The sequence below is a fragment of the Myotis brandtii genome, unplaced genomic scaffold (genome assembly GCF_000412655.1).
Source record: "Myotis brandtii unplaced genomic scaffold, ASM41265v1 scaffold208, whole genome shotgun sequence".
Lineage (NCBI taxonomy): Eukaryota > Metazoa > Chordata > Mammalia > Chiroptera > Vespertilionidae > Myotis > Myotis brandtii.
In genome coordinates this window covers 4,663,114-4,678,063 of record NW_005357764.1, presented here as the reverse complement: position 1 = coordinate 4,678,063, position 14,950 = coordinate 4,663,114, and the positions used below count along the sequence as shown (strand labels likewise).

Genomic DNA, 14,950 nt, shown 5'->3' with positions numbered 1-14,950 from the left:
AGGGAGAGGGAGAGGGAGATAGAAACATCAATGATGAGAGAGAATCATTGATTAGCTGCCTCCTGCATGTCCTCCACTGGGGATTGAGCCCACAACCCAGGCATGTGCCCTGACTGGGAATGGAACCATGGCCTCCTGGTTCATAGGTTGACGCTCAACCACTGAGCCGCACCGGCCGGGCAGCAGCGCACCTTTTTTGAAGAGTTTGGTAATATGAGGATCCACTTCCCAGTGGGTCCCGGAAAGGGGCTGGGTGTAGGAAGAATAGGAGGCATCATGGCTGCTCCTGTCACGGACTTGTTGGCCTGAGGGGCCTCCTTTCTCTGGGTGGAAACACCTTGCATTCAGTTCAGTCCCAAGACAAATAGGGATTGACAAGGGGCCCCATCCCACCTTTCCTCCTAGCCTCCTTACCTGTCTGACAGCTGTCCGGAAAAGAAGGAGCCAAGGAGCACGCCCACGAAGAACAGGGAGGTGGTGAGCGGCGTCTTCCAGTCTTCCTTACACACCAGGTTCCACTGCCGGGGAAACAGCGTGAGGTGTGAGCCCGCTTCCCAGCGGCCCAGCCCCAGCCCAGCTCCGGGGGACAGCAGCACAGCAGCCAAGGGCAGGCTGGCCATTGTGCAAAGGGGCCTGGGGTGGGCTCCGGACTCCCTTTTACTGGGGCAAGTCACTGTCCTCCCTGAGAGCCCCCTTCCCTTCTGGAAGGGAGTGTGATGCCCTGGCTCTGCTGGCATCCCACAGTGAGAGTGAGCTGAGGCCACGGCCGTGACTGGCGACCCTCAGCCGCACAGTGGCATGAAGCAGAGGTGGCATGTCTACTTCAGGAGGCGTGTCTGCACCACAGAGGGAAGGTGTCAGAGCACGGAGCGAAGGTGTTAGAAACTCCTGAGGGGCGGGGCAGGGGGCATGGTCACTTGGTCCAGGTATAAAGTTTCCTCGGCCTTGTTGAAAGTGCAAGTGGTCCCAGGGGGTCTGTGATTACATGCGCTGAGGAGACTCCTCCGGAGAACCGTGTGCTCCCCGGTCCATTCACACCAGAAGCCTGGATCGGGCCCCACTGAGCCAGAGGGGATGTAGCCTATCTCCCATCTACAGTCCTCCACCCTCCTTCCCACCCAGCCTTCCCAGAAGTGGGGCCCCCCCTTCCCCAGGTCCCCGGGGCTGCTGCAGCCTTAACAAGTCTCTGCTGGTTGATCGATACCATGAGGGTTTCAGCCAGCGTTCCAGTTCCTCCCAGCTCTTGACTTAAGTCAAGCCAGCAACATCTCAAGGGAGGTTGCACAAATTTCAACATGTGTTCAATGAACTTTCATTTATTTAAAAAATAAGCAGGTGCCAATGAGTATTTGGGGGCTGTGGGTCAGGAGGTTGTTGTGTGTGGCCGGATGATTGGTCTAGAGCAGTGATTTTCAAGGAGCGTGCCACAGCACACCAGAGTGCCACAAGAATCTTTAAAACATGCAAGACCTGACTATTTAGTCAGGGGCACTGACCTCCTTTCCTGTAGATTGTCGAATGAAAAAATAGCAATAGCCAACATAACAACAGCCATCTAGTGTGAATGAATCAAAATTACACCGATTTTTTTTGTCAGATTGGCACAAAACATATATTTTTGGGTGTGCTGCAGACTTTCAGTAACCAGTGTGTGTGTGCCGCGAGATGGAAAAGGTTGAAAATCGCTGGTCCAGAGCAGAGCCCCTGCTTCCCGTCCCACCACCACCCCAGCTCCACTTGCTGGTGGTGATGCTTCGTGACAGTCTCAAAGCAATTCAGTTCTTAATGCTCACAACTTCCCTAAAATAGCTTTAAAAATGAATCCACATATTTCTGTCACACCTCATTCTGCAGCAGAGAGAGGTGTGTGTAAAAACAATTCCCCCCCAAAAAAGTGTCACACAAAAAGCCAAGGGAATTGGGGCAAAGAGAAAGCACAGGGGGGGAAGGGCTGCAAAATACCCAAGCTGAGGGGAGACTGACCACCTGCTGCCCTGCCCAGGGTCCTGCCTACTTGCTAGGGAGGCCCTGAAATCGGGCTCTGAGCATCCCAGCCGCTCAGCGCTCAGGACCGCAGTGCACACGGTGATAGACTCATTCTGCAGAAGCTCCTGAGTACCGAGACCTGAGAGAAGTCTCTCCTAGACACTTTCTTCCACAAAGGCGTCACTCTGTGATGGTGAGGGTAACGTCCCTGAGAACACCCTTGTCCTAAAGACAACAGCAAGATTCATGAGGCTGCCTTTCCTGGCGCCCATGATGCTGGCCACGAGAGGGACATCCAAGCACAGCTCTGCAGAAGAAACACAATGTGGCCCAGGAACTCAGCTCTCTACCCTCAGTCACAATCCCAGGAGAAGTCCTGAGACCATACCCACAGTAGGGTTGCTTCACCTCGGGTCCCTGAATGGGCTTCATGGGAAAGGTCACAAACCCTCCAAAGTTATATGGCCAGGTTCATGGGCCTGGGCAAAGGATGGGAAAAGGTAGACAGGATATGCACCTGAATTGATGGCCACCCACTTCCAAAACTCACTGGCCAAAGTGTCAAAAAAGAGCTTGGATCTGTTCCAACACACAGCAAGATAAGCAATTGAGATTTCAAAGCCTAATGATGTGGAGTGTGACCCATTTTTCAGAAGAGTAAACTGAGGCGCTGAGACTGGGTTTTGTCTGAAGTCATAGCAAGTAAAAGGGCATGTGAATGACCAACTCAGGTCTCTACAACCTTGTATGCATCTCCTGCTTTGAACATGAATTCCGAAGGCTGGATAAAATGAACTTCCATCCCATACACTTCGGCAAGGAATGTGACAGCAGGACTAGGGGCAGGAGGCCTCCACCACAGCCTTCAGCCTTGGACTGAGCCAAGAAGATCTCCAGCTTGGTAGGAGTATTAATGTGTCCATGATCAATCATCACCATTCCATCTGCAGTGGAGCAGAAAAGCTCTTCTGAAGATACTGTGGTCTCTCTCCTTCGTGATTTTTTTGAACTTTTTCTGTCAGGACTTTGCCTTAGATGAGGGGAGATAAGATTTAGAGACATCAAAGAAAGAAGAAGGCTGTCAGGTGTGGAGGTAGGCATCGCATGAGCAAAGGTTGTGGGAAGGACTGGCTACCTAATTTGCAGGCCCCACACAAACTGCAAATGCAGGAACCCCCTTGTTAAAAAATGATTAAGAATTTCAAGACATCAATATCAGAACATTAAAACCAAGCATGGGCCCTTTGTGACTGTACAGGTTGCATGCCCACGAAGTCAGCTTAGTAGTGGGTCGATTTGGTCTCTTTGGGGAATGGAGCAGGGGAAGGGGTTCTGAATTGGAGTGCTGGGAAGGGTGAGCAATGATGGTCATTGCTGACCCTTCCCAGCACTCCATCATTCTCCTATTGGAGGCCATGCAGCCATGGCTCTAGGTCCCCCTTCCCTCCTTGAAGAAGGGCTCAAGAAGCCCTGTCAATATCATGCTACACAGGAGGTGGCCGTGTGTGCACAGCAGCCACTTGCTCCAGGCCCATGCAGGCTGCTGTCTACCTTTATTTTTTTATTTTTTAAATATATTTTATTGATTTTAGAGAGGAAGGAAGAGGGAGAGATAGAAATGTCAATGATGAGAATCATTGATTGGCTGCCTCCTGCATGCCCCCTACTGGGGATCGAGCCCGCAACCCAGGCACGTGACTTTGGCTGGAATCGAACCTGAGACCCTTCGGTCCACAGGCTGATGCTCTATCCATTGAGCCAAACTGGGTAGGGCATGCCATCTACCTTTAGAGAGCCTGCTCATACCCAGCAGAGAAAGGCAGCTGGACCTCAGAGCTCCCGGGGGGGGGGGGCTGGATCTTCTCTTGGGGAGTTGCTATATCCAAGGAGTCTTCTAGAAAAGCTGCAAAGGGCCTGGTAATAGGACACAGGATTGGCAAAGTTCCAGCTGGGGCTCATGGGGCTGCAGTCTAGTAAATCAGCTGTCAGTCTGAAGAGGAGCCCTTTTCTCCACAGGGCTATTCCTGGGGAGTTAAGGTCATGTCTGTCCCAGACCCTTGGGGCTTGAGGGGTGTGTCTTGGAGCCTCATTAGCCAGGGCCCCAAGGAACTCTCTGTGCTTAACAGTGACACGACAGGCTCAGTGGGAGACAGTCTTTTCCTTGATGGGACAGACCTGTGCCTTGGTCTCTCACAGATCTACACAACATGCTCAGAGGCGGATGGCCTGGTGAGTAGCTAGCTGGCAATCCTCTGGACTTGTGCTTTGAGGTCAAACACTAACATTTCTGAAACATAACCCACACACCCCCACACACATCCCCTGGAGAGAGAGAGTGGAATGCGGGAACCAACTGGCCCAAGATGTGCAGAGTAGGGGCACTGGATGTGTCCTCCCAGCGTTACTATGTCCGTCTCATCCTCAGGGGCTCAGACCAAGATTTCCCCCAACAAAGCAGAGTGAGTTCCATGTAGCTGGACCAGCTAGCCTTCGGTTCTGCTTTAAGAAATAAAAACCCAGGTCACCAGGTAAAAGGGGACAGGAGGTCACTCTTGCCATAGAAGAATGTGCCTCTCATCCCTCCCAGCAGTAATAACGGGAATGACAACTACAGTGTATTGAGTGCTAACTGTGTGCATTGTATTGTCTCATGGGTCTCAAAGCTGCCATGTGAAATGGGTACTCTCTTTATCCCCATTTACAAATGAGGAAATGAAGGCACAGAGCACTGAAGTGACCAGCCCATGTTCTAGTGGATTGGTAAAGGAAATTGCTTAATCATTTATCCAACCGTCATTGAACACCTGCTCTTGGCCAGACTCTGTGTGGGGTACAAAACAGACATGGTTTCTGCCTCCACAAAGCTCAAGGTCAAGCATACTTTATAGGACAGATCATGTGCGTGCATTAGCCCAGCTGTCCTGGGCCACTGTGCCCTTGCTCTCTGGCTAGAGCAGAAAAGAGGCCCCCCTTCCTCTATCTCCTCCAGATAGACAGAGCTCTAAAACCTGAACCTATTCATATAATTATCTGAGATAACTAATACTTGCACAAGGCTAGGCACATGATGGATGCTTAACAAACTGTTGATGAACAAATGCTGAACAATTAGGAGTAATGGAAAACGAGTTTGGAAAATGTGTAGTGTCACACTTTGTCCTTTGAAAATCATCCTCAACCTTGAACTCTCCAAGTAGCCAAAGTTTTTGCACTTATCAAAGGCATAAAGGACCATAAAGAACTGCAGAGAAATGAGAACTCGGGAAGGCAGCCTGACGTTGAGCAGAGTGCACAGGCTCTCTTGGGTTCTGTCACATATCGCTATGCGGCTTTGGGCTACTCATTCACACCCATCAGCCTGCTTTTTCATCGTCAAAGAGGAGCTGTAATACTCCTTCCTAGGGATACTATGAGCATTTGACAAGAAATGTAAGTAGAGTGTCTGACATATTACAGGCCTTCCTAAATGGCAGTTCCCTTTCTACTAACCTCACACCTTTGTCCTAAGCAAAACCATGACTTAGAACAAACAGTATGAATGAATAAGCAAAGCAGGTTACACTTAAACCTGACTAAGCAAAAGAGATTCTCAGAAACAAGAACTTTGTATTCAATGACCAAAAGGCTTTTACCATAAGGCATAAAATCCCTTTATAAATGGACTTCAATCTTAGAGATGAGTATACATGAAAATCTGACATTAATCCACTTAAGAGTGAAAAATATATTTTGGTCACATCCTCTTATAGTTATTTTTCATTCCAGGGAAAATAGGAAGTAGTAATTAGTTAATAATAGACTATACATCCCCCCCCAATTTCTTCCTTAACTTAGTGCTATTTAAAGCTGAAAATTTCTTGACTGTTGGGGGAAAAGAAGCTGGATAGTTAATTATTTTTGTTTATAACAGCTATATTGAGATATAATTTACACGCCATAAAATTCACTCTTTTAATGTGTACAGTTCAGTGGTTTTAGTATATTATTCACAGAGTTGTGCAACCATCAGCACTATCTAATTTTAAAATGTTTTTACCACTCCTGAAAGAAACCCTATGCCCATTAGCAGTCAATTCCCATTCTCTTCCCCCAGGACCTGGCAACCACTAATATACTATCTGTCTCTATGGATTTTCCTATTTTGGATATTTAATGTAAATGGAATAATACAATATGTGGCCCTTAATGACTGATTTTTCCCCCCCATGAAGCATGTTTTCAAGATTCACCCATGTTGTAGCATCTGTCAGTGCTTCATCCCTTTTTATGGTTGAATAATATACCATTGTATGGGAATACCATATTTTATTTAACCATTCATAGGTTGATAGACATTTGGGTTGTTTCTATTTTTGGCTACTATGAATAATGCTGCTATGAACTTTTGTGTACACAACAGCATTATTCTGCTCTATCACCACAGTCTCCCTATTCCTACCAACATTTGTTACTGTATGTCTTTTTAATCATAACTATTCCAATGGTGTTAAGAAGAATCTCATTGTGGTTCTGATTTGCATTTCCCTAATGACTAACAATATTGGGCATCTTTTGTGTTGACTCTGTAGATCAACTTGGAGAGTGTTGCCATCTTAACAACATTAAGTCTTCTGCTTCGTATTGGCCTATCACAAGAACATGAGACATCATTCCATTTATTTAGGTCTTGACTTTCTTTCAAACATGCTTTGTAGTTTTCAGAGCATGTTTTGCATTTTAAAAAAATGTATTCCTGGAGAACTTCTTTTAATATTTATTGTAAGGAAGTACTGCTAGCAAAAAATTATCTCAGTTTTTGTGTATCTGGGAATATCTTTATTTCATTTTCTTTTAAAAAAATATTTGTATTAATTTCAGAGAGGAAGGAAGAGGGGGAGAGAGATAGAAACATCAATGATGAGAGAGAATCATTGATTGGCTGTCTCCTGCATGCTCTCCACTGGGGATTGAGCCCACAACCTAGGCATATACCTTTAACCGGAATCAAACTAGGACCCTTCAGTCCGCAGGCCAACACTCTAGCCACTAAGCCAAACTGGCCAGGGCTCTTTATTTCATTTTCAAAAGAAGTGTTGCTAGAGATAAGATTCTTGGTTGACATATTCAGCACTGCGAATATGTAATCCCACTGCCTTTTGGCCTCCATTGTTTTTGATAAGTCAAACGTAAATATTATTGGAGTCCCCTTGTATATGAAGTCATATTTTTCTTGCTGCTTTAAAATTTTTCCATTTGTGTTTGATGTTCAGCAGTTTACTATGATATGTCTGTGTGTGGAACTTTTTTGTTTTTTCTACTTGGACTTTGCTGAGCTCTGACCTATGTAGATTAATGTTTCTCATAAAATTTGGAAAGTTTCAGCCATTATTTTTTTGACTAAATTTTTTTCTGTCTCTTCTTTCTTTCTAGTATTCCCGTTATGCATATGTTGGTGTGCTTAATGGTGTTCCACTTTTCTCTATGACTCTGTTCATTTTTTCTTCATTCCTTTTTTTCTCTCTCTTTTTTTTGGATTGCGTATTTACTATTGTTCTACCTTCAAGTTTGCTGATTCTTTCTTCTGCCTGTTCATATGTACAATTAAAGCTCTCTACTGAATTTTAATTTCAGTTACTATATATTTCAACTCCAGAACTTCTACTTAATTTTTATATATAAATTTAATTTTGTCTTAATTAGTATTCTACATTTGATGAGACATTGTCATCATACCTTCTTTTACTTTTTTTAAGTATGCTGCTTTGAAGTCTTTATTAATATGATATCTGGGCCCTTTTATTCAGTTTCTGTTGCCTGCTTTTTCTGCTATGTGTCAGTGATATTTTCCTGTTTCTTTGCATGTCTTCTAATTTTCTTTTGTTTCAAATTGGACATGTTAGGAAATATATTATGGAAACTTTGAGCATTGAACCCCACCCACACCCTAGGGAGGCTTGTCTTTATTTGCCTGTTGATTTATTTAGTAACTTGGCTGGACTCTAAGTGATGTCTGGTTCCTTTTGAAGCCTCTGATGTTGCTCTTCAGAGGGCACAGTGTTGAGCCCATGCACAGACAGTCACCCTGGGATGACAATGGCTTTAGCAGGGCTCTTTTGACTGTCTCTTTCCCTGATTTTTCTATTACGCTGTCTGCCTCTGCTGATATCAGACCCAGCTGATCGTGTTATTGTTTTTAATAATCCCCTAGCACATAAATTATCCCACAGTCTAGTTCAATTAATTCAAATCCCTTTGCAGGAGTAGTTTTTGAGGTTTGTTCGGACTCTAGGAGGGATGTTCCGAGCGGTTTCTTTTTCTGGTTGCCACTGGTAAACTAGCTGACCTGTGGGTTAGCTTGTTGCTCTAATGGAGCTGCCATCCTCCTCTTCTTTATCACCACAGTCTACTTTGTTTTCAACATCACTCTTCGTCTTCAACTCCTGCACACTTTCAAATGAAGTTCTTTTCTGTAGGGACAGCTTCAGAGCTCTCTGTTCTAATGGGACTACCTTTCAGAGGGTAAAACCTCTGAGCTCCAGCTCCAGAGCTGAGGGCAGAGAAAGCAGCCCTCAGAGTGACACCCCTACTTTATGAGTTGGACTCTGGGTGGGGGTTATAGCCTCTGTCTTTTCGGCTTGCCTCTCTCACCATGGAACCTCCACCCTACAAACAAGCTGGGACAAGAGTCCCAATAGTCTTGGCTTATGTAACCTGTGGTAGAGCTGCCACCATATCAGTAGGAGCTGATTAGAAGAGGGGATCCCCCAATCTCCTGGCTGCATTCACCAGAAATTAAACCTCTGCGACTTGGAGTTCAGGAAGTTGAGGTGGGCTAAACCTTAAAATGTTCTCAGTATCTTTTTTTCCCCTTCATATTAGAGGTAAAGAAAAATCAACCACAGGTGGAGAGGCCTCAGTGAAGAGTTCTGTGGTCATCAGAGGCTCACCCCAAGTGAAAGACCCAGGGAGTTTGAGTGGGATGGTGGGGATGGGATTGGAGAACCCGAGGGAAGGAGAAGGGGTACTCAGGGACCTGGCTCTCCTCTTGCATCCTGGCATGGAATCCATCACAGCTCTACCAGGCTCCACTCTGGGAATGTGAGCAAATGGCATGGGGTCTGTACCACTGTGGACCTTCCCTACAGTCCGGCAAACACAGAGCAGGAACCACTAGCCTTGGGCTGTCTATGCCAGTTGCTAGGGCATGTGAGTCAATCCTGCCTTTCCCCAGAGCCTCCATTCTCTCTGCACCATCTCTGCTCCAAATGGTATCCTTGCTTAAAACTACACCAAGGTTTCCGATAACAAGGCAGGCCTGTACTAGCCTTGAATATAAATTGATTTGGCCTATCACAAGGGACAAATTATAGTCCTTGCAGAGGCCCAAGGCATCTGCAGCTCCTCTGATCAGCCCTGCCAAAGCCTTGTTTTTTGACAACCAACCTCTTGGACTCTGTGTGAGAGTTCTGCTGCCCACCAGGAGGGATGGACAAAGTCTGTTTATCCAGAAAGTTGGCAGGAGGTGTAGGTGAGGCAGTTTCTGGACAAAGGCACGCTCTGAGATCCTGGTGGCCATTGTCTGGAGGAACATAGCTGAGAGGCCACAGGCAAACTGTTTAGGGTGAGACAGTTATAAACAAACAGGGAAGCACATTTGGGCCAGAGCTAGGGAAATGCCCCTGAGTCTCCTTTATTTGTTCTCTGGCAAGACCTTTCTGAAGCACTGACTGGAAATAAAAGTCTTTCCAGCTGGTGTTGGCTAGAGGCAGAGGTCCCCACACCTTACCCCCTTTGGAATGTACCGAAGGGCAGGTCTGAGTGTGAACTTGGTTATATTCAGGCTATCCTGAGAGCCAAGCTATCAGTCCCCATACTGGCCAGCAGTATGCCAAGGCAGCCGACAGGCTTGATGGAAAGAAAACAGCCTAAACCTGCCTACTGCTCAAACTCTGCAACTTTGCCAGAGCCCAGCCAGGCCCAGCCAAGCCCCAGGAGAGGCACATGCCTGCGTGTTGCCATATGTACTCACTCCCACATAGTGATCAGATAGATGCCAGGCTCAGTCTGTCTAATTGTTCCCTTCTTTGCCGCTCCCAATGCCTCCCTTAAGTGTTATCTTAGCAGAGATGAGGCCACTGTGTTTCAACCTCCTAACTTTGGACTGTCGGGGGGGGAAATCAGCGTGTCCTGTTCTGTCCATCCATGCCCTGACCCCAGGTCCCAGGAAAGATGCACAAGGCTAGTGCCTCCAAAGGTCCAGGCCCTTTGCTGGAGATTCTTTCATGCTTAAAGGCATGACTACCAGCAGCTCCACCCACGGGTTTCTAGAGGAAGCACCCAGCTGCTAGAAAGGCTAAAAGTTTGTCTGGTGAGGAAGCAACCCTGCCTCAGGCCATTGGTGGCTTGCCACAGAAGGCTGGTCCTGCCCCGGGCGGTGGCTCAGTAGGGTCAGAGTCATCCCATGCACCAAAACAGTTGTGGGTTCAATTCCCAGTCAGGGCACATATCTAGGTTAAGGGTTCAATCCCCTGTTGGGTACATATGGGAGGCAACCAATCAATGTTTCTCTCTCACAGCGATGTTTCTCTCTTGCTCCTTTCCTCTCTCTCTAAAAAAAAAAAAAGAAGAAGAAGGCCGGTCCTTACCAAAAGCAGGTTCTCTCAGGGCCTCTGGAGCACAGGGCCTGGAAGTGGTACCTGACTCAGAGGTGACTGCATCGTTTTCCAAGCCCATGGACTGAATGGGGTCAAGACTACCTGATGTTCCATGGGAAAAGAGGACGTGTGTGAGGCAGAGGCCAGCCCATGCTTAGACCCTGGCCAGAAGCTAGGCTCACCCCTACTGCTCAGCCTGAGGCCCTTCAGATGAATCGAGGCCCCCTGGAGAGCAGGGAATGGGCTGCCCTCCCTGCTCCTTCGGCCTCAGGGCTGGAGGCTTCTGAGCTTCCTCACACACACAGGGCCTTTGCTCTGTGGAGTCCATCACACTGAAGGGCTACAGAGAGGGCCATGCCCAGGGAGGCTGGTCCCCCCACTGCAGTAGGTCTCAGTGAGAAGCATCCATCATCAGCCAGTCTAGGATGTTTGGGGTCCCTTCCTTCCCCAACAGAAGTGTCAGTCTCAACCTGTTGGGCCAGATTCCACTCGTTCCTGTTCCTGCTCCTGTTCTGTGGTGGCTGGCACTCCTCCTCCCTGGGCCAAGCACTGGCTTCTCTAGCCCCAACTCCAGAGACGGACGAAGGGCCCTGCCCTGACTTTTCCATTTGTTATCCTTAAAGTGAAAAATGATTTGGTTCATACTGGCACAGCTGAAGCAACAGAATAAATAAGGATAGTATTAGATTATAACTCATGAAACAAAATAAGTATGTGTGAGTCTGTACGGATATAAAGTAATAATTGTATAAATAAATAAATGGGAGTGAAGAAGAAGCTCTTCTTCGCAGAATTCCAATTGATAAATTGGAAAGAATGTAGACGATGCAAAAATCACCACTAGGCAAATGCCACAGAAATAGTTGTTTTAGTTGGAGAAACAGGATATTTGTATAGCCTCAAAGTATCTCCCCCCAAGATATTCATTAATGATAAAGGGGAAAAAATAGTGGCCTTACAATGGAGAAACCAAGCAGACACCAACTTAAACAAGTGATCAAGGTTAACATCACCAGTAATAAGCCATATCGATACTATGTACCTGCTGGTATGATGCCCCGAGGACACATCACTTCTATGGTATCCTTGTCAAAAACTCAGAAACTCCATTTCATCGTGAGACAAATTACACAAATCCCAAAGCAAGGAGACTCATAACAAGCGTCAAGATCAAGATAAGGAAAGACTGAGCAACTATCATAGATGGGAGGAGACCAAGGAGACATGACAACCAAATACAATGTAAAATCCTGGATTGGATCCTAACACAGAAAAAGGACACGAGTGGAAAAACTGGTGAAATTAGAACAAGGTCTGAAATTTAGTTAATAATATTGTAACCAATGTTAATTTTCTGGTTTTAATAAATAAATTACGGTTATATAACTTGTGACCATTAGGAAACCTGGGTGAAGGGTATATGGGAATTCTCTGTGCTATTTTCACAACTTTTCTCTAAATCAAAAATTACTTCAAAATAAAGTTTAATAAAAAGTGATTCTCAGTTACTGCACAGGACGAATAAATTGGACTTCACAAACAGCCCCTGAGGAAGGAAACTACCGTATATACATATACACACAAAGACAGATGCACGTATATACCACATTTCATTTACCCATTCATCCGCTGATGGACACTTGAGTTACTTCCATTTTTGGCTATTGTGAATAATTCTCCTATGAACATGGGTGTACAGATATCTCTTTAAGACTCTGCTTTCAATTATTTTGTATATATACCAAGAAGTGGTATTGTTGGATCATATGGTAATTCTATTTTTAATTTTTTGAAGAACTGCTATACTGTTTTTCATAGTGCCTGCACCACTTTACATTCCCACTAAAGTGCACAAGGACTCCAATTTCTCCACATCCTTGCCAACACTTATTTTCCTGTGTGTGTGTGTGTGTGTGTGTGTTTTAAATAACAGTCATCCTAGTGGGTGTGAGATGATATCTCATTGTGGTTTTGATTTGCATCTGTATTTCCCTAACAATTAGTGAGGTTGAGCACCTTTTCATACACCTGTATCCCTTTGGTAAATAAGGAAAAAGAGGCTTTGAGCAGTGAATGTAACATGCTGAAGTTAGCCAGGTGGTTAGCGGTGGGGTCAGAACCAACGCTGCAGTCAGACTCCAGACTCCTCCTGTGCCACCAATTCTCTGGGGAGAGCCACCACCACCCCCAGCCGCCACCCTGGGGCTTCTCCCACCTTCCTCCCAACCACCAGTGCCCATTTGCCTTTTACCTGACTCCCACCACCCAAAAAGGAAGCAAGGAGGGGAAAAACCAAATCCTGGTGTGTGTGTGTGTGTGTGTGTGTGTGTGTGTGTGTGTGTGTGATGAAGAGCATCCCACAGGCCCCCTCTCTGTAAGCAGGGCACAACAGGGTAGCTATGTACTTGGAGGCCAGCAGCTACCCACCCCTGACACCTGAGGGGAACAAAACCAGCAAGGAAGGGAAAAGAGACTGATCAACACAGCAGCCAGGGAGGAGACAGCAGCCAGCTGGGCCAGCTGCAGCTTAGCTGCTGACGACGCTTCCAGGAACTGAGGTGGGATGAACTGGCCTCCAGTCTTAGGTGCCCCTGGGCCAGGCTGTAGGCAGAGCATGGGCAAGCACTAGGAGGCCCTGTTAGGGGATCCAAGAAGTATGGCCACCTTAGGATCTAAGGTAGGCATGGCACCAATGCCAGTGTGAATCTGAGGTGGCCCATAGGCTGAGCCCACTTTCCGTGGGTCCTGTAGATGTTGCAGCCACCACTCCTGGCTGGCCACCAGTCTCTGCCAAAGCAACTCCCACAGCTTCCTCACGAATCTTCTTGCTTTTTATAGCACCTAGAGTGAGCTCTTTCTAAAAACACAAATCTGGCCATGTTACCCCGTGCTTAGAACCCTCACTGTTCTTGGAATAAAGTCGATTCCTCTGCGTTCCTACCAGGCCCACCGGGAACTGGCCTCTGTAGGCGTTTCTAGCCTCACCTGCCATCCTTTGAGCTCCAGGCACCCTGATCTATAGCATTCCATCCCAGCATCTGCCACATTCTTTGCCTGGGTAAGTCCTGCTCATATTTCCAGACTTTGCTCAAATTTTATCCCCCCTCCTTGGAGTATTTCCTCACCCTGTTATTTCCACAGAGAGGGTAATATATCTGCCCCAGGTCACAGAGCAAGCCAGTCAGGATTTGAATTCAGGCTCCAGAACTCCATTGACGTTAGCCCTCTCTGTAACATGGCCAGCATGCCCCAGGGGCATCTGACCTCTGAGATGTCTGCAGCCTAGTGCCCAGCTCAAAGCCAGCCATGGTGTCTGATGGTTGTCCTATTGCCCATTGTGATGAAGGAAGGGGAGAGCAGAGGGCACCCTCAAGTTTTTCTTGGGAGGAACACAGAGCAGAGGAGGGTCCAGAAGCTGGGGAGTCCGACCTGCCCAACCAATAGCAGGAAACCAGTCTGTGAGGATACCCTTCTCAGAAGGACGCGTGCCCTGACCCAACATCTCCTGGCCCTTACCCAGGGCAAAGCAGGAAATGCAGGGGGTGAAGCTGTATGTATCCTGACTTCCGAAACTCGGAAAACCTGTCACCAAATCACTTAGGATGCTAAGGGGCCAATGGCATAAGCTGGAGTCCCCATCCACCACTGGGCCCTATGCTCAGAGGGGTCTCGGTGTGTCTGTCTCTTCTTAAGGGCCTTGGGGCCATGGTCATTGCCTCCTCTGATCCCTGCACCCAGCAGGCATCAGGAGGACCTCTGCTCCTTTCCGCAGAAACTGGAGCCCAAGCCTCACCTTTGGCACGTGAGAGCAGTAGGCCCCGGATGCTTCCAGAAGTCCATGGCCACCAGCAGGCAGACCTGCCCATTTGTGTCTGCCCATTTGAGCTCAGGAGCGTCCCCTACACACCCCTCCTGCCTGTACAGAACTTGACTCAGCCTGTACATCTGGGGAGCCTGGGGCTGAGCCTCTCTAGGGCAGCATCTAGGGCTCTTGAGAAACAACTTCAACTGTTGTGCAACTCTAAAAGGAGAAGACAGTTGGCCATAACACTCCCTGCTCCATCCCCTCCATACGGGACCGAAAGATCAAGAATGAGCTTAACGTGAGTTCGGTGCTCTTCGGCCGCACTCCTATGTTGGAAGCATAACCCAGTAGTGGGACAGCCAGCGTGGGGGAGCCTCGAAGGGGACTGCCACGGATAGAGGGTTGCTCACACACCCACCTCGGTCACGATGGTGGACAGGTAGACGTCCTCGCTGAACTCCCAGCCATCCAGGCAGTCCTCCTGCTCCAGCTGCTCCAGGTCCACGTCGCGCCCCGGCTCCAGCCC

At 47.4% G+C, this 14,950-nt stretch overlaps 1 protein-coding gene across 1 annotated transcript in view; it reads right to left on the bottom strand.

Moving 5' to 3' along the window:
- SLC22A4 (solute carrier family 22 (organic cation/zwitterion transporter), member 4) overlaps positions 1–14,950 on the bottom strand; it is a gene marked incomplete at its 5' end in the record, with an annotated part of 42,206 nt that extends 27,256 nt beyond the window's left edge. The window contains 2 exons of the mRNA XM_005865619.2: positions 415–518; positions 14,843–14,950. Coding sequence (XP_005865681.1) covers positions 415–518; positions 14,843–14,950 — 212 coding nt within the window. The remainder of the gene's footprint in view (positions 1–414; positions 519–14,842) is intronic.